This window comes from Gossypium hirsutum, chromosome A09 (genome assembly GCF_007990345.1).
Source record: "Gossypium hirsutum isolate 1008001.06 chromosome A09, Gossypium_hirsutum_v2.1, whole genome shotgun sequence".
NCBI classification, from domain to species: domain Eukaryota; kingdom Viridiplantae; phylum Streptophyta; class Magnoliopsida; order Malvales; family Malvaceae; genus Gossypium; species Gossypium hirsutum.
This window is the reverse complement of record NC_053432.1, coordinates 1,091,020-1,111,522: the sequence shown is the minus strand read 5'-3', so window position 1 is coordinate 1,111,522 and position 20,503 is coordinate 1,091,020. Positions and strand designations below refer to the sequence as shown.

Here is a 20,503-nt window from a genome sequence, read left to right as displayed (position 1 = left end):
ACTCTTGTGATACCTTTGAATAACTAAGCTATATTAGACTGGAGTCGCTCAGTCACTGACCCTCGGCCCCATATCCAAAATTAGGTCCAGCGACCCTCTCCAATATCCTCAACATGGCTTGGAAAAGTGCATTGTCCCAGCTGATCGACTCTGAGACCCAGTCTCAGTAGCGAGCGAAATCTGTGTCTCACTCGTGTCTAAATTTAGCATACTGCCTACAGAGAAAGACTCAGCTCGAGCCCCCTACAGCCTCTACCACGGCCTTGAATACCATATCCACGGATACCTCGTGCACTTATTGTAATTTCAGAGTTTATCTACATTAAGAATTTTATGCATCAATTTCAGTTTTTATTAATAGGTGTTTTATGTATAAAGTATCATAAATTCAGAGTTGTCTTCAAAAATTTTAGTCTTCTAACTAACTCAGTACAGTTTCAAAAGGTATTAACTATAGTATTTCAAAATAGTTTAACTAAGTACAAAAATACTTACAGGATCGATCCTAGAGACTCGGTGAACCACTACAAAAATACTTATAGGATCGGAGCTAGAGACTCGGTAAACCACATTCTCAATCAAAGTATTTTAAACCATTTGTAAACCAATTCTTTAAAACATATTTTGAAGCACAAAATCCACAGTCGAGTTTTGAAACCTGGCTCTGATACCACTAAATATAACACCCCATACCCGGTTTAGACGTTATGGCTGAATCTAGCGATGTCACATGGAATGGGTTTTAAAATCAAATTTATCGAGTTAAAACCATTTCTGTTTATTAGCTTTTATTTATCTCTCGTCAATTTCAAAATTATTTTCTCATTAATTTGATTCGTTTAAAAACATATTCTGTAGCGGAAGCTTTTAAAACCGTGATATTTAAAGGAAATTGTTTGGGTTTAGAAAAAATGTTATTTTTAGTTAAACCGAATTTTCGTTGAGTTTTGCAGTTTAAAAGTCCATGAACACAATTAAAATTCAAAATAAAGACAAATAGTCCGAAATTAAAACAAAAATACCCCAAAAAAAGGAAATAAATCGTAAATGAAATTAAAGTAGTTCAATAGACATGTGGTCATTGTTGAGTCATCTACCATACCGATCCATCTAAGTCTGGGGATTACCTATACAGATATGATTGAAAGGGGTGGGTTTACGTAAACTCAGTGTGTAATCCCCACAGAAGACATGCATACAGTCAAACAACAGTTATCAGTCAAATGCGGTCTGTGGCCTAAGCCCATTACAGATTCAAATACAGATATAAATTAAGACCTTAGCCCATCTCAGATACAGAATGGATATAGTAACAAAAATCAGTATCCTACCCACTAGCCTCTACACACCATCTCCGACCATCCCTGCACATCATGTGGAGTTTAAAACACCCACTAAGCCTTACACACCAAGTCGTACCGAATGCGGCACATATCAGTAATACTGCAGCTGAGCTGCTAGATAATAGACATGAAAGCCTTTCAGTACACTTCCTCCAATAATCAATCATCCCACCCCAATCACATTAACAGGCATGCATATAGATTTAACTAATAAATCATGCTTTTAGAAACGGATAAAAAATAAAAAATATGGGCATGCTCAAAACAGTACAACAGTCTAACATACCCATATTTGAGCATGTCCACACACCCATGTGGCCTATACGCCCAGATTGGCCTTGCCTATGTGGATCACACCGTTTGACCCAGATATCACACGTCCGTGTGGCGTGCCCATGTGGTCCATAAGGTTACACCCCAGCCATCACACGACCTAGCCTTCGTCATTCACACGGCCTACCACACAGGTGATCACACGCCCGTGTAGCGACGATTATAGCCTTTTTTAGCTTTTGCCAACAACTTGATTTCTGCGTTTCGAGTATACACTTGATACAATTCATAGCAAACGTAATCCCGAGCACTCCAGAACCTAACAATCGATAATTTAAAGCCCAAATTCAGATTTAACATGCGACTAAACCATAACTACGAAACCAAACGCGATATATCGTCTACTCATCACTTACCTCCTAATTCCGGGAAATCCTTAACTATGAATCCGTAAGATGAGGGTCATGACTTCCACGATTCGCTGCTGCCTTAAAAATTCGACATTAACAGATAGTTAAAAACTTCTCAAACGAACAAAAGAAAAACTTTCTCCCTTCAAACGAGAATGGAAGGGTTTGGGCAAAAATATAGGCCCAAAAAATGGGCTTGGATAAAAAAAAGTGGCTCGTTTAGAAAACGGGTCGAGCCTCGGGCAAGAGTTTTTGGCCTGGGCCCATCTCGGCCCGACCCAAATTATATAATAATTTATATTTTATTTTTAATCATTTTAAATTTTTAATATAATCACTTTTTATTATATTTTCAATTTGTGTATTGTTTTAAGAATTGTTTTAATATTATTTTTTATTTGTTTTAATATTTGTTTTTATGTTTTTAAACGTATTTTATTTATTATATTTTAAAATTTTTTATTTAATAAAATAAGCTAAAAAAATTTAATATGGGTCGGGCCAGGTCGGGCTAGGGCTTAGCAATTTTATTTTAGGTCGGGCTTGGACAATTTTTTAGGCCCCCATTTAGAGACAAGCTCCGGCCTAGAAAATGGGCCTAAAATTTTGTTTGATCCCGAACCCGACCCGGCCGATGACCAGCTCTAATTATACCTAAATTAAAACAAATTAGTAATTTAGGTTATAAGTATTGTTTTTACTAATTTTTTTAAGAATATATACTTAATTTAGGGATCGAGCTCATTTTGAGTTACTTGTTCAAGCCATTTAGGTTTATGTTCATTTGGAGTTCGATTCAAATTCGAGTTCATGTTAATTTTAAGTTGGGTCGATTTTGAATTCGAGTCATGCAACTACTGTAAATAATGCAAAGGACCTTTACAATTGCTAATATGAATAATTTTTCTAAAAATCTTTATGAAAGTTTTTAAATTTTGTTGAATTTTTTTAAATTTTTTATGAAATGTGTACATGGATTACTACGAGAGTAGTCACATCGAAGTCATTAATTTTTAATTGTCCAATTAACTTTTTAAATCTAAAAAAAAAGTAAATTGACTAAATTTTAAAGTTGAGGGCCAAAATAATAAAAAAATTGTGATCAAAATAACAAAAATAAACATTAAGAGATAAATTTATTATTATAACTAAACTAGAACAAATTAATAATTTAGGTTATAAGTATTATTTTTATTAATTTTTTTAAAATATTATACTTAATTTAGGGGTTCAAATCACATAGAGTTACTTGTTCAAGTCATTTAGGGTTCTATTTATTTCAAGTTTAATTCAAATTCATATATTGCCACGAGAGTAATCACATTAGTGTCATTAAAGTTTTAACAGTTCAAATAACTTTTCTAATCTAAAAATAGTAATTTGACTAAATTTTAAAGTTCATGGTCAAAACGACAAACAAAAAAAAACAAGTTTAGGAGATAAATTTATTATTATACCTAAACTAAAATAAATTAATAATTTAGGTTATAAATATTATTTTATATTAATTTATTAAAAATTATATTCTATTTAGGGATTCAAATCACTTTGAATTACTTGTTCAAGCAATTTAGAGTTATGTTTATTTCGAATTCGATTCAAATTCGAGTTCACCTAAATTTTAAATTAGGTTGTTTTTCAATTCAAGTTGGGAAAATAATATAAATAATGTATTGAACCTTTTACAATTGCTAATATGAACAATTTTTCCAAAAAATTTTATGAAATTTTTTATAATTTTTTTTATTTATTGAATTTTTATAAAATGTGTACATGGATTGTCATGAGAGTAGACATTTAGTGTCATTGAAGTTTTAATAATCCAATTAACTTTTTTTTATATAAAAATAATAATTTAACTAAATTTTAAAGTTGAGGATCAAAATGATAAAAAAATTTATATGAAAAAAACGTTAGGAAATAAATTTATCATTATACGTAAACTAAAACAATCTAATAATTTAGGTTATAAGTATTATTTTCATTAATTTTTAAAAAGTCGTGATTTAAAATCAAATCACTTCAAGTTATTTGTTCAAACCATTTAGTGTCATCAAGTTCACATCAATTTTAAGTTGAATATTTTTGAACTTTTATTATATTTTATGAAATGTGTACATGAATTGTTAAGAAAGTTTAAAGTAATTTAAATAGTCCAATTAGCTTTCTTATCTAAAATAAGTAATTTAACTAAATTTTAAAATTGAAGACTAAATTAATAAAAAATGATTAAAATAGTAAAAAATTAAACTTTAAGAGATAAATTTAGGTTAAATTATACCAACAATCGCTCAACTTTAGGGTAACTGGTAAAACAGTCACTAAAGTTTCAATTCAGTCACTCAACTTTTAATAAATAACAAATTAGTCACTAACATTATTAAAAAGTGACAAATCAATCACTCATTATTAACATTTTTCGTCACACAAGTTTAATAGTATAGTTGACGTGGCAAGTTACCTTCAAAAAGAAAAGAAAATATAATTGGGTTTTACTTTTTTCCTTCTCATCTTTCTCTTCATCTTTTTCTCCTTATGCTTCTTTTCTTCTTCATCTTCTTTTCATCTTCTTTTACCACTTCTTTATCCTCGTGTGCTCTTTCTTCGTCTCTACCTCCTTGTCTTTTTTCCTTCTTTTTTTTCTCTATGTTCTCATCATCTTCTTCATCTTTGTGCATCTTCTCCTTCTTCTCTTTCTTTTTCTCTTCTTTATTTCTCCAATTTCACTATCCTCTGTTTTTTCTTATCATTCTCTTTATGTTTCTCCCCTTTATCCTCCTTATGCTTCGGCTTTTCCTTCTCATTAATTTGGTCTTCTCCATTGTTTTTCCTACTTATGCTTCACTTTCCTTATGCTTCAACTGAATGTGAAAACTGACATTTCAAGCAAATATAATAACAAGAAAAATAGTGTTAGCATAAAAGGTTTCAATGATAAATCAACACAAGTCAAAGAAAAACTGCATTTTCTTACTCCCTCTATCTGTAAAAAGATTTTGCTTGCTGTTGTTTCTAAAAACTGCATGTTGGAATTTCTTCTATTTAAATAGAAAAAATAAAAATTTCTAACTTTATACCCAGATTTCTAACATTTCAAGTCAAAGAAAATGGATCTTTATACCCAGATTTGTTTCTAACTTTCTTCAAGCAAAAACAACCCATGAATGCAATTAATCTTTTTCCAAGAAGAAAGTTAATACAGACCAGACATGGTGCATTGGCTAGTGAGAGAGATTAGATCGAGTCGATGGACGATAAACTTGTCGTTGAGGACAGAAGATTTAACTTCGATTTCGACGAGACCGATGGTATGGTGGGAACCTCGGTGATCTTGATGCAACGGAGGGCGTTGACCATGGAGGCATCGGTATCGTGGAAGTAGTTATCGTCTTTAAGTTCCAAAATTTTGACTTTTGAGAATCGCTGGTACAAAGCTACTTCAATTTTCTCCTCTTCTTCACCATTTCATCTCTTATTCTTCTTTTTCTATTGCCCAAGGCTCTTAAATGGAATTGTTTAAATGACAACTAGACCCACCATTAAATGTCACCATTAAATACCACGTTCCTTTTTCGTTAAGTCGAAGAATAATTAAAAAGATTAATTTATTATTTTTTAAAAGTTGAATAATTAAATTAAAACTTAAATGACTGTTATATCTATCATTATAAAGTTAAATAACTATTAGTATAATTTACTTATAAATTTATCATTATACTTAAATAAATAAATAATTTAAGTTACACAAGTATTATTTTAATTAATTGTTTTTAAAATTATACTTAAATTCAAATCACTTCAACAATTTTAAATTTAGGTTAGGCAAGTTTAAATTATTGATTTTAATGGCCAAATCTAAATTCAAATTAATTGAATAAATAATTGGGTAGCATTACAAAAACAAGCATAAATAGAGGAGGTAAAAACAATTTATGCAATATTGTAACCAAAATGGAGCCAAAGTGATACATAATAGCATTAAGTAAAAACAATTTTTATTTATAGTTAAGAAATATAAATACATGCTCCAACAATTATAAAATCAAATCAAATCATAATGAAACAAAAATAAATTAAAAATTGAACTAAAATTAACCAACCGAATTAAAATCTGTACATGATAACACAATAAAACAACTAACCATACGCATGCTAAAACACAATCCTTAGTACTCAAACTCAAATCCTCAATTTCAATCTCTCATTGAGAGTAAAAGCAAAATTAAAATAAGACATATCAACATGTACTTTTGAAATCCTAGATTTCTTGTGTACAAAAGAGCTGTGTTTAGAACAGTTACCACCCACAAAATTATGCATTTCCACCACAAAATCTAGAGGGACCATCAAACACTTGTTCGAAAATTCGAGTCCAATTGCTAGGCAGTTTTCTATTGTGTCAGGTGGGACAAGCCTAGATTCAGGTGAGCAAAATACAGATATAACCAAAGACCTTATCTATACATTTAACACTTTCTGGAGTTGTCCAGTTATATCATCTACACCTACTTCAGTTTCTTTTTGAGTTACCTCTGCTGTCTTCATCTTTTGGAGCTCTGCATTCAGTTCAGCAATCTGCTTTTCTATCTTGGCTCCCTTATCAGGCAACCTCGAAATCGTAATCTGGCACAACAAATTCAGAAGATTATAACACAAGATTTAGAAGAGTTATGCAAAAACAGATTTCCTGGTGTACCCAAGGTGGTATCTTCAAAAATTGACTATGAAACAGCAAGAGTACCATGGAGACCCCCATACTAGGAGTCTTATTACATTTTGCCCTTTTTACTCAAAAATAGGCAAATTAGTTTCTATATGTTAAATCAAAGAGCAAAATGGTCCTTTTTGTTAACAATTTCATCCATTTTTACTGTTAAAAACAAATGTCGCTAACAAAATAATCAAACAATTACAACTTATGCTAACATACAATGACCAATTTTTAATAGTAAAAATATTTGTTCTTAAATCTAACGAACAATAATTAATTTAACTATATTTTGTGTAAAAGAGGCAAAATATAATTTGGCTCTTAATACAAGAGCCTCCATGATACTTCTACAAAATGAAACTGTAGGCTAATGAAAAGAACCATATAATTTCATTGCTTGCATACACTTAATAGTCGAACACAGGCAAGACTACACAAACAAGATGAATGAAATGCAAGAAAACATGCTATATTTGGAAAATTGAATTTCAAAGAGTGAATTTGAATACAGTTTGTTGTATAAATTGTGAGGAAAAAATTGAATTAAGATTCAATATATACCCTATAGTTGAAAGAGTATAAAAAGACAATCATGCATATTTAGACTGGCTTTATCATACATTTTATAGTAATTTTGAAATCCATATCCTTTCTTTCAATAGTAGGATCAGAATATAATTTTACAAACAAGCCCAACCAGAGAAAATAAGGTTAAAAATTAAATAAAGTAAAATGCAGCCACCAGCCTGATCTTGAGGGAAGATAACTCAGCCATACAAAAAACTTCGGTTACGTAATTTAGTTTACCATTATTTAACCATTTCAAGAAAGAAATGCACACAAGATTTGCCATGCACAACACTGTCAAGAAAGAAATTTGATTCAAAACCGTACCTTATTAGCATATATTTGGGACAGACGGTTAATTCTTTGTTTAATTTCACTCTCAGTTAATTTAGCTACTTCAATAGGCGACAAGCTTTTCCTGCTCATCATGATATCCTTTGGCTTGAAAGCATATACAGCCCTGTCAAACATTTCAGATATAACTATCATGTTCCACACAGATATGTAAAGATTATATCAATAAAATAGTGGATGGTCATAAGAAATACCCATCAGGTTTCTGTTCAACAGAAGAACTTGAAGATGAATGTCGCACGACCATATTTTCTTTTTTCCTGATTCCGTTAATGTTTGGAATGGTTAGAGCTTTGACAGAAAAAAATGAACATACTATAATACAGGAAGCTAAGTACACAATTTGGATCAAAAGACAATAGGGGGAAAGCAAGAGGCAGAGTTTTTACCGTATGTCTTCATCTTCTTCCTCTACAACTTGTACAGGTGCTGTTTTAGAGAAAAGTAGACTGTGATGACTAACTCCTGCTATTCCCAGTGTTTCCAGGAATTTTATGTGGGTTTCCAATAACTCATCCCTGTAAGACAAATTACAAAAATCAGAACATAGAAATACATGAATGCATAATAAATGAATGTCATAAACAGTTCCAGAAAAGTCTAAAATTTCGATATGCTCCTGCAAACAAGCAAATATTATGTTGCTTCATAAAAATGTATCTAGTGAACAAAAATGATAACATTGTTTACTCACTTAGGTTTTTCAGAAGTATTATGATCAACCAAAAGAAAGGTTTCAATTTTTCAAATAAATTATTGAAGACCTAGATTCTAAATGAAAGCAGAATTTATCGGTTGGACATTTTAATTCATAGATGTGGATATTAGAACCAAGAGTGGGGATATTCAAGACACTAAAAAAAACAAGGGAGAGAACTAGACAAAAAGAGAAGCAACTTAGACAAAAAAGAGAAGTAAACATATTACATAAATATAGATAACAGTTTAAAAAGAAAATACAGCATTACTCATCCCAACAGGAAAATAAGCAATTTGGCACAGGTGTCTATATTCAAGAAAACTATAGCACGTTCAAACAGAGAGTAGTTTTTGTTAATACTCCCAAAGAAAGATAAATTTCACCATACTGCTGGCTTCATTATCCTTTACAATTTAAGTTATTTCACTTCCATTAAAATAAGGTATTAATAGCAGTGTTATCATAGTAGGAAAAGAAGTTCTAATAAACAGTGCAATAAAAGTAAATCATGGTATCATACTACTATAGATAGAACAGTACATTTTATGTTGACTATCATGCTCTTCATGTAATTGCTTTTGGGTGAGTGAAATGTCAAACCCCTGTTTCGGAAGACTAAAAAGTTCTCGAAGATCCTGAAAGAAATATAAAAAAGCTAAGTATGTCTATCACACACAACAAAGTACTAAATGCTTAAAATAAACAGGACAAGTTTTAATTAAAGAATACCTGCTGGCTGAAGTAGCGAATCTGTTCTTTGTGCTCAGTTGCCGTCTTAAATAACCCCCCCTTGTATATCTAGATCACAATTTTTAGGCAAAGTAGTGAAAATAAACACATCAGTAAAGAAATTAAGGAAAAATGAGACCACGGCTGTAAGGCTGGAGGCAAGGAATCCTACATGTAAACTAGAATCCAAAGTTCCCATATGTTATCACAAAATAGTTATTGTTGCCAGATAAAATTTATCATTCTCTTTATGCACAGCTACAATAATTACGGCAATGTCAACCACCTGGGAGTCCCAGCAGGTTAACATATAGGTACTGTAAATGAATCAACACGGATAACAAGAAACTTCTGAGATTTCATCAACCTGCTTTCTGTATATCTTTTCTTCAACAGTTCCACAGGTCATCAACCTGTACACAAGGACATCCTTCGTTTGCCCAATTCGATATGCCCGATCAACACTTTGATTATCCGTGCTGCAAAATTATTAATTAGCTTATTAACCCTGAAACAGGATATACCCTTCCCAGAAAAGCAAAATCAGTTTAGGTTAAGAAAGCACATTTTTCAAAAGCATAGCAGCAGAGTTAGTTCATAGTAGAAAAAAATAGGATTAGGAAAATACAATTGCAGAACTTTTTATCATTTCAACAATTGTTCTTAACATGCCCAATCCTGTCTCACGTCCACCAACCTCGTGTATGCCTCAAGATGTTTCAAGTATTTCACCATATTGTCTCAAAAAGAAGTGATAAAATTAAATAATTTTATCAAAAAATAATAAAAATTGCTGAATGTATTTCTTTCAGGACTTTGGATACAGATAATATTCAGCAGGCAAAATTTATGCGAGTACCACTTGGCAACTCTTTCATCCACCTTTAATGGAAAATTTTGCTAATGACTACAGCTGCTGGGCAAGAAAAAGCTGTTACTTATTAGTAATAAAATCCCATCCACCTCCCAATGTGGGGTGCATGCAGACATACACAGAAAGAATCCTACTGAACCAAATAATTTTGTTCAAACTCTGTTCTATTACTTGAATATCAATCTTCTTATTTAACAACCTGAAACTATAGGTCTAATAGAAGCCCCAAGTGAGTATTTTGTTAATAAATGCTTCAGATAATCGATATGGGCAATCCAATTTGGAATAAAACTAATTTTTGGGTGAGGAAGGTCCGAAAGAGAACATGAGCCCTCACAGTTTTTAACTCAATCGGGTATTTGAAACCACGCGGCCAAGATGTAGAGAAAAATCCACCATTACATTGTTAGATATTAGATAAACTGATGGCCCAAAAAAAAAAAACAAAGATATTGAATAAACTAATATCAAAGGCTAACTATTTTACCAAATTCTTCATTTCTTAAAAGGGAGTATTAATCAAATTATACTAGAAACAAACTGAAGAACTGAGGAGAAAAAAAGAACCTTGGGTTCCAAGCAGGATCGACCACAATGACACGATCTGCTTTTGTAAGTGTAAGGCCTAGACCACCAACTTGGGATGTCAGAAGAAATATAGGAGCCCCATTACCTTCTTGAAAATCCTGAAAATAGAAGAGATGAAAATATAACACCAAGAGAAAATTTAAATCAATTTAATGTTAAAGAAGCACTTACATTAACAATCTTCACTCTATCACTTGCTTTCGTGGTACCATCAATACGTAAAAATTTGTAGTCGTTTAACACTAGAGACTCCTGTGATCAATAATAAAACGTGATCACAAATTGCCTTGGGCACAAAGTCTAACAAATTAGAAATTCCAAATAAAAAACAAAACACAATTCAAAGAAGATTCATCTTTGATATATTGCAGAGATTTTTTATGTTACAGGGTAAATCAGTGAATCCACAAGTTGGGTTGCAAGCAAGGCTACCACATGCCCTATTTCTCTTTTTAATTCTCCTTTTCACTATACCCTAACACATATATGTCACCATTCCAACATGCTCGTGGAGTCTAAAAAAGCTCCATTGGCAACGTATTAGATAGTTTCTCATTCAAGGAACTCTTGGTTCTCAAGTTTGCATTCAAGCATTTAAAAACAAGTCAAAACCAAGAATTTATAAAATTCTATATATGGAAAATTCCCCCTATTTGAAGTTCTTGGACAATTATGTTATAAAACAAGTGAATTCTGTTCGAGAATTATATACAAAAGAGTTAAGCATATAGTTTCACCTTATGAAAGATGGACATAGACAAGACATTGGTACGATATGGCACAGACACCAGGACATGACAATTTTCAACAAGACAAAACATGGCAAAAATACAATAATTAAAATGTATTCGATATATTTTAATTAATTTAGTTTCATATATAAAAATAATTTTTATTTTTTTTTCCATATCAAAATTCTTTTCAAGTACTTTTGAGCAATATTTTTTTTATGAGTATTAATTTTCTTAAATTTTAAAGTATTAATAATCTTTTTATGATATATATTTTAAGATTAAATAGTTATAATTTATTAAAATTCAAATTAATCTTTTTCTTAATTTCAACAGCCCAACCTTCTCAATCTCTTTAAGCTTTACCATGTCCAAACAAATTTGACCGCGTCCTAACCGTAGCAATTTTTTTTTTTGTTGTTTGTTTTTTCTTGTGTTCCAGTCAGGTACACATTCTATGTCCATGTCAAAAACCAATAAAATACCACTACAACCAAGGTTCAAGCATGTCCATGCTTCATAGGTTTCACCATACAGAAAAGCAAATGAAAGCCAGACCTTTGATGTATTCAAGAGAAAAATAAAAAAAGATTTTTTTTTCTTAATCATGAATGAAGACAATTGTGAAACCCTTAAAATTTCAAGTTCAGATAATGATTAAAAAGGTTGATGAATTTTATGGGAAAATATTTGATACACTACTAGTAGAAATTTTAAACTCCACAAGCATGGTTGGAGTGATGACATGTGTCCTATAGATATAGTAAAATATTTTAAAAAATAAATATATAAAAGAAAAGGAAACCATGGCAAATTTTTAACTCTGCTTGTGGAGTTAAAAAGTTACACTGCTTGTGTACCAAATACTAACGCAAATTTTATATGCTAATCACACTATATTGCAATACATAATATGATAAAGAAATTTGTTTCATATCTCATGTCAAAATGGGATAGACTCCATTCAGGATAATTTAATGGATCAAAAGTATATGTTGCAACCTCAAATGGAGCTAGGATTTTTAGCTCACCACAAGTAAGCAACCAAGAAGACACGCCATGTTACCCAATTTATTACCTATCACTATTAAGAAACTTCACTTTCTTCTCTTCAGGCAAAATGAGTGAGAAATAGACATCAAAAGGTAGTGTCTGTTTAATTGTTGGGAAAACAATTATATAAATATATGGTACAGCTGCCTCACAAAATTGGCAGATGTTATAGAGCAATCTCAGCAGTCTAAGCAATAACTCAGCTAATGCTACCATGAACAAAAGCATAAAGTAATACCCCAGAGAAAAGGAGGATCAAGAGGGAAGGATAAACAACAAAAAAAGAAGGGGCTGGATGGCTTATTTGGAGAGTCCATTGTATTACTAGGGGTCAAATTTTAGAAATGGCAAAAAGTTGCTTCCCTTGAGGTAAAACTTAGTCCATAATTTCCTACCAAGTTGCTCATACTGGCAACTAAAACTCAGAAGCTTGAAAAATTAGACAGCATGCTACCATGAAAGGTAAATGAGCTAGCAAGTCAAGATCTAAAACAAACCTGAATATGATTGAGCATTTTACGAGTTTGAGAAAATATAAGAACATGGTGGCCCTCTGGAATTAAAGTGTCCTGAAAAAACCATAAAATGCATTTGACTTAAGAAGATTATTTATACCTTGGAATAAATCTATACATAAGCAGAGCCCCTTACCAAAAGTGAAAGTAAAAAGGATATTTTGCATGAGAGATTGTTGTGATTATCTTGAAAGTCATTCGTTTCAGCAACATCAGCAACATGCATTGCCAATTTTTCAGCGACACTAGCATCTTCTGGATTTAGCATTGAATCCATCCCTTCTAGTACATCCTCAGCAGCTCTCTTTGTCAAGAGAAGTGGATGATCACATATTTTTTTAAGAATCTGTTTCAAAGAATGGGCACTTTTTCTTATTACCTCAATAAGATTAAAAGGAACTAGCTAACTATGTCAAAACTGTATAATCCAGCACACAAACTGTTTCAGCTAGTCCACATAAATTAACAGCTAATTATAAAGAATAACAGATCATACGCAAGTTAAATATAACCAGAAAAGTTTGGATACTAAAGATTGATAAAAGAGACAGGTTACTTTAAAAGTGTAACTTTATCCTGACAAAATCTGTGAAATAATATATTCTAACCACCTAGATAACCTAAAATAAATATTCCAAGCAAGCAACTACAATGAAAGATAATTCCTCCAATTGAAGCACTGCAAAAGAGACATATCTCTTCAAAAAGGAGATACAGAATGCACATCTTATGACAGATTCAGAGAAGAAAAACATTTTCATAAATAGAATGGAATATGTTCACAACTAAACTTTCAGTATAACAACAAATAATTATCAAAAAGCTGGTGCCATCATTGGATTCTTTTGGCCAACAATCCCTAGAGATTTTAAACAGACTGGAAGCACACAACTCTTGTGTTGATTGACAACCAAAATACCTGAAGAATGTTCCTTATAGCTAAAACCTCCAAATCTTAAAGAACAATTGATGGTTGTGCACATCAGCACATGAAGAAACGACTAAACATACAAAAAATCAAATGCGTGTGTAAACTGGAGGAAAAACAGAGATGGGAAAAATTGAACAGAAAATGGTACCGTCAATGCAGCTAGAGGCGAGCCATCAAAAGCTGAAAGAACTATCTCACTATTCAAAAAAGCTTCGTACAACCGTCGCTAAAAGGGGAGACACGAATAACCATGAGCAATAAAAAAAACTAATAAATCCACAATCAAGAGTAACATTCAGAAAAGTAATGCTAACGAGTTTGCACCTGGCAAGCAGTCAACTTTAACCACACAATGATCTCATTTTTCTTAGAAAGCTTGGCAGTTGACGTATCATCTTCACCAAATACCTCTTTCTTTAACCGGCGCAAAAAGTAAGGTTGAATACGTTCTCTTAGCTCCTACACGGGGGGAAGGAAAAAAGATAAAAAGTTATGTTCTTTCATTTCAAGACACATTAAATGGCCATAACAGAGAAAAAAGAAAAGGCAACAAGTAGGCATTATGGCTCCAAAACATAAAGGACAATTATATGATATAATTTAAGATGGATAGCAAAGTACAAATAATTGAACATTAAAAAATAAAAAATTGGCTCCCCTGAATTGAAATTTTTCACTAATAAATTTTACCAGAATGCATTTACTTGTAACATCACCAAAAACCTCAGCATTTATATGCAGTCAGATTTTACCAAGATCTTACATGGTGAACTTGAATACTTATATTTTTGTTGAGGATATTTAAGCAAATAGACATATGATAGTGCCTCTTAAATCAAGTTTTTACAAAGTCATATGGGATGCAGCAAAGATTGATTTGTACCAAGTCTAAAACAAAATAAAATTACTATAGCCATGGATGGTCAGGAATCAAGAGAGATTATAGATTGAAGTCTCTAAAACATCGCATTTGAAAAGCAGTTTGAGATCAAAATCAATTTTTACAAAGTAATCCTATGAGACTAGGAGTAGAAAAGATTGATGTGTGCTAAAGCAAATGGCAAATAACAATGCCCATGGTAAGGAATATAAAGAAAGATAAGAATAGTTTCTGCAACACTGCATCTTCACGAAAAGCAATTTGACTTTTAACATTAGAATAATTGAATGATGCCCAGGATTGAATCATCAAAGCGCATTCTTATCAAGTAATACTTATTAAAACAACACCTTGGCAACCATTGAGCCAACACGCTTTTCCCTCTCAGAAGCATTTTTGTCATTTCCACATAAAATAGCATGCTCATATCTTTCCTTGAACCTGAGAAAATATCCAATTCTGTTACATGCTGCAGGAGCATAACAAACACCAGTTGAGCAAAAACAATTACCATTTATTATCACCGAGTAGCTCAGGACAACAGAAGTTGAACAAGGCCCACAGTTCCTAATACAAATCAATAAAAGACAAAAACAAAGTAGAATACGATAATCCAAAGTTTGATTTCAAGATAAAACAAAAATATAGTGCATTTTTGGAGTCAAAGAAAAATGAAGATAAATGTGAAAGATGTTACCTTTAGATTATTCTGAATTGGTGTGCCACTTATGACTATACGATGAGCACTTGGTATATCAAGTAAACTCTTTGCCCTTTGTGTGCTAGGATTTTTTATGAGATGGCCCTGGAACAGTAATGCAGTATGAAAGTCAAGCAAAGGAACATGAAGCACTTACAAGAAAAATGACACATTCAAAAGGAGACAAGATTTTATGCAAATGCAAAACATAAAAGATATATGTTGAGTGAGTTGCCATCCTAGTGCTGTCATCTTCAGCAGGCAACCATTATCTGAAGAAAATTCATCAATAGTAATCATATATCATTTAATTATCCTAAAACTCCATCATTTAATGGCCCCACTTTATTTTTGAAGCTCATCATGCTTCAATAGTAAATCATTTATAAGGTATCTTAAAGCTCATATGACTTTACCTGCAAATAATAAGTTCTAACTACGCCAGAAGATTAGATCTTAGGCCATCTTTTGCCCCTCACATAGTACAATAAATATCTTATTACCAGCTTTACGTGATAAAATACATCTAAAAATACTTGGCAGTACAAAATACTTTTATTATGCCAATAGAATCAAGAAGAAACAAAAGGAGAAAAATATATTTATCCCTATAGTAGAATCAAGAAAATTTGAAAATGTTATTTACCACTGCTCAGAATTTAGATCAATACTTTGCCTTTTATATTGGATGGATTCTTTAACCTTTAAAATTTAAAATAAATGCTAATAAGGAAAAAAAACAAAAGACCCCAAATCCAATATACATACATGAATGCATGAATACACTCATTAGAAGTACAACATTTATTTAGTTAGCCGTTTCAGCACTGTCAAGGGTGTCAGGCGCACTCAAGGTGCTACGACAATGCCCGATTAAAATAAGACACATACATATAAATAAATATAATATATAATTATGTAATACATGTAGATTAGAATAAAGAATAACTAGTAAGGTAAAATATGAAGAAAAAAAAGAATTTACAATACAAACTACAAAGCCAAAAACAGAGCTCTGTTTTTTAACGCTGAGCAACATTTCCTCTATTTTTAAACAACAAAGTAAACTTTAAAATCAACTGACCATAAAGGAGAAAAAAAAAATTAAAAGCAGGAAAGAATAGTAGAGTAGATAGAGATTAAAGTTTGGCCCCCAAAAAAGACATATTAAAGCTAAAAATAGGGTGTTGGACAGAGGATGAAGGTTTAAAGAGAGGTTCACTGTCTAGTGCTCATCTAGATAGCAAATCTGAAACATCTGAGGGTTGCATATTATAGCCAACAAAGATAAACTATATCAGCACCCTCCTCCCCATTCAAAGATCTGGTGATAGGATGCTCCGATGGAGCTACATTAAGAATCAGTTAAAACAAATCATACTTAATGTAAATACATCAGATTTTTCCTATTCTGCATATTCAACAGCTTTTGAACATAAAGCCCACAAAAAAAATATAAACCAAAACACTGCCATTAAAAAAATAGAAATTGCAAAAATTCATTGGCAACCAAAGCCTATAAATTTTGAATTACAGGCAGCATAGCAACATTGTCTACCTCATCAAGAATCATATAGTCCCATATGATATCATCCTCATCCTCATCATCATCACGGTAGTAGCTTTCTCCTTTCAAAGCTTTAGAATTGTTTCGTACAATATCATATGTTGTAAGAAGAATCCCTTGGTTCTACAAGAAATAAGAAAATTCAACAAACATGAAAACACTAATGTGGAACAGAATAACAAGCCAAGGAGGAATTACAAGCATTTTTGTGTGAATGCTATATGCACAAATTAAACAGCAAACAACACCATAAATGAATAAATAATGTCAAATATCCAGAAACTTCAAAAATCAAATAGAATTTCATGTTAGCCAAAGTTGAAATAGCCTGAAACCTTGAAACTTGCAAAAAGATAACTTCCTGAAAATTGAACCGGATCCTAAAGGTGCAGTTATTGTCTCTTATTCACTTGCAGAATATGAAGTATTTGTTTATATTTAGCATTATTATGGGGTGTTAAATCAACAACCATGACCTGAAGCACATCTTCGAGCTCATATTGCCGAGTTTTAGCAGAAGTCGCAAAGTACCTGTGCAGAAGCCGAAATAATGATTATTCATACTAATTCAGCATCTTAACATCAGAAATACTGTGAAATTTTTAGTCAAGTAGCCTCACTCTCTGGTCTTCCCAGAAAGCCCTACAACCGAGAGTTCTTTGATCCAATGAGAGAGCAATGTTTTCGGGGCAACTATTAAAGCTCTTTTAATCAACTTTGAATGAAACAATCCTGCTAGAAAGCCACAAATCTGCCCAAATAACAAATAAAAAAGTTTCCATATGAATATATATGACACAAACACACACACACACATTTCCTTACCTGCATTGTTTTTCCCAGGCCCATATCATCCCCTAAGATTCCACCCTTACCCTGACAATGCAAAGACCAAAGCCATTTCAAGCCCTCGCGCTGATGCAGATACAACATTTTTGCAACTTTAGTTGGAAGCTTAAAGGTTGAATTTGGGCCACTCAAAATAAAAGGCTGGTCAGCTTCTGATGAGTATGAATCATCAAGCTCATCAGCTTCCTCGGACTGATCAGACTTCTTCAAGTTACCACCACATTTAACAGCTTCATTAAATCCTTGCTTTGAACTCAATACTGCACAATCATTGTCATCCTCTTTTTCTCCATGTTTTGATGCAAATGACCTACCCACAGACATCAATCGCTCATATGCATTCTTAGGTTCATTCTTCTTAAGCCTTTGGAAGTTTTTCTTAGATTCATGTACCCTAGTAACAAAAGTGGCATTCCCAAAGTCACTCTGTGATTCACTCTTTTCTTCTTTTTCTTCAACATTTGAATCAAAAACCTGCCTTGCAGACACCAATTTGACATTAAGTTTTTTTGACTCTTCTTCATAAACATCATCTTCACACAAATCAACTACATCCTGAACACCACCTCCAACATTCTTACTCGAACCTGATGAGGTATCAGATGGATCAGACATACTGGAAAATGAAGACTCGGCACTAGCATATTCTGGAATATTCCTTTTAGGAGCTGTCTTTTTCTCTATAGACATAAGCTCAAGCTTAGAGCTCAAGTCATTTAAAATATCTCTAATTTGACTTCCACCCTCACAAACATTCTTCGTTTGCAAAGGTGAATCAAAATCACAAATTCCAGAAAGTTTAGGTTCATTGGCAATAGAGGTTTTATCAGCACCCCCGCCATCTCGAGATGAGACTTTGCACAAACGACGCCTACCCTCAATCTTCACCTTTACAGGCTTTGCTTCATCTTCTGAAATTCATTCATTCATTCAAAAAAAAAAAACAAGCACGTTAATTGCAGAAAATAAAGTAAAAGGAAAAGGGAGGAGAAAAGAAAAACAAGTAGATCGTCCTTCTGAAAGCAAAAACAAATGAGAAAAAAAAGGGGGTAACGATAGACTCTAAACATATAAAGGATAAAATCTTTCAGATAAGAGAATTAAGACCTATAAACAAAAAGAAAACCAAAAAAAAAAAACCAAGTGCACAAATAAAATATATAATAACCGATTGAATAAAGCAGAAAGAAAAACATCTAACAGGAGAAAAAAAAAAAGAAGCACAATATATTGTAGAAGAGAAAATCAAAACCCACACTTTAGCTCAATCGAAATTATATAAGTACTTATATCCCTACTCAAAGAACTCGGTTCCAATCTCCGTTCCAAAAATTTGAACTTGATTGACACTGAAACCCATTTAAAAAATGAAGAGATGTAACATCACTATGCTTTTTAGTAAAGAAAACCAAAGCCCACCAAATATGTAATAAAAAAACAAACAAACAAGAAACTGGCATCTAAGCAGTAAGAAAAAAAAAGACTTCTTATACCAAGAGGAGAATCAAAATCGGTGATTTCAGAGAAGCCAGGAATAGAATCATCTGTATGGGATTGTTTGCAAAGACGACGCCGAACTTGGAATTCCTCCTCTTCAGACTCTTCTTCTGCAAAAGCCACAACAATCGAACCAATAATCACGACATAGCCCAAAAAAGAAAAAAGAAAAAAACCCTATTTGGGGGAGGGGGAGGCAATAGAAAGGAAAAGAGAAGCGATTGTACTGGTGGGTTTGGGTTTGGGAGGTGCAGAAAGATCGTGAAGGAAACGGTAATGGCTGTCGTTTAAGCTTACAGCCTTTCGAATGTTGCTCTCCTCTTTGTCCGCCATTGAAAATGTATCTCCTAAAGGCTAAAACTCAACATTTGGAAAGATTATATATAGAGAAAAATTAAAGGGCGTCACTCCTTTTCCCGCTTTTGTGTTGAATTTTTGAATTTTGGTCAATTGAAACAACAGTTGCTTCTCTTTTCGAGTTTTTAATTTCTTTTTCTTTTTACAAAATCAAACTTACAAATGAGAAAACTCTTCGTATTAATGCAGGGCTATCCATTTTTTTATGCTTTATCAAATAAATCATGAGAGGTTTTGCTCATCATGGGTTGGAGCCGGATGAATGAAAAATTTTAGATTTAATTTTTAGGTTCTGGTGACTCGGAATATGGGCTTTTTTTTCCCAAAATCAGCTCGCTTGAAAAAAAAAATCCAAAATGAAATCTGAAAGCCCCCTCGAATATCCGAATTTGAGCCTCAATTACGAGAATTATTTGAGATACACGCATAACATAGTTGAATTTTAAAAGACTCGGTATGAGATTGTTACAAATATATATTTAACACATAGCATAACACATCCAAATCATCATAAATATATCTTTCACATATCATCAGATTTAATGAACATAACAAGTTATGCTTATGCACATTTCTGAGGATTTACTATTCATCTCCGCTACACGCTAATATCGAGTTTCCAAAACTTCTCCATCCGATAACACACTATTTATGGACAACATCACATAGATACCGATAAACGATCACATAATACATCGTGGACAAGCCACCATACATAATTGCCGATAATTACCACATAATCACAGTTAAACTGCCACATAGCTTCCTCCTTTCACAATCCCACCCCATGCATGTGATATGACCATTTTAACAAATATGTTTCACTTTTCACATTTTCCACATATTTATGCTCATAACTCATATTTCTCGGTTT

General features: G+C 32.4%; 1 protein-coding gene across 2 annotated transcripts; it reads right to left on the bottom strand.

Annotated features, from left to right (window-relative positions):
- Positions 1-4,348: 4,348 nt before the first annotated feature.
- On the bottom strand, positions 4,349-19,880 carry LOC107888509 (protein CHROMATIN REMODELING 24). Of its 2 annotated transcripts, XM_041077575.1 has the most exons (23): positions 19,500-19,880; positions 19,269-19,382; positions 17,752-18,686; positions 17,547-17,677; positions 17,403-17,457; positions 16,918-17,049; positions 15,357-15,464; positions 15,171-15,226; positions 15,010-15,100; positions 14,104-14,238; positions 13,928-14,005; positions 12,985-13,194; positions 12,831-12,902; positions 10,721-10,801; positions 10,529-10,647; positions 9,455-9,566; positions 9,088-9,156; positions 8,899-8,993; positions 8,048-8,176; positions 7,853-7,918; positions 7,632-7,764; positions 6,557-6,649; positions 4,349-4,900 (listed from the first exon to the last, which is right to left on the bottom strand). In XM_041077575.1, the coding sequence occupies exons 1-23, from the start codon at positions 19,603-19,605 to the stop codon at positions 4,877-4,879; spliced, it is 3,144 nt and encodes a 1,047-aa protein (XP_040933509.1). In that variant the 5' UTR covers positions 19,606-19,880; the 3' UTR covers positions 4,349-4,876. The 2 variants fall into 2 exon arrangements, with proteins under 2 accessions (XP_040933509.1, XP_016668128.2); XM_016812639.2 differs by lacking the exon at positions 4,349-4,900 and having other exon boundaries at positions 6,096-6,649.
- Positions 19,881-20,503: the final 623 nt, after the last annotated feature.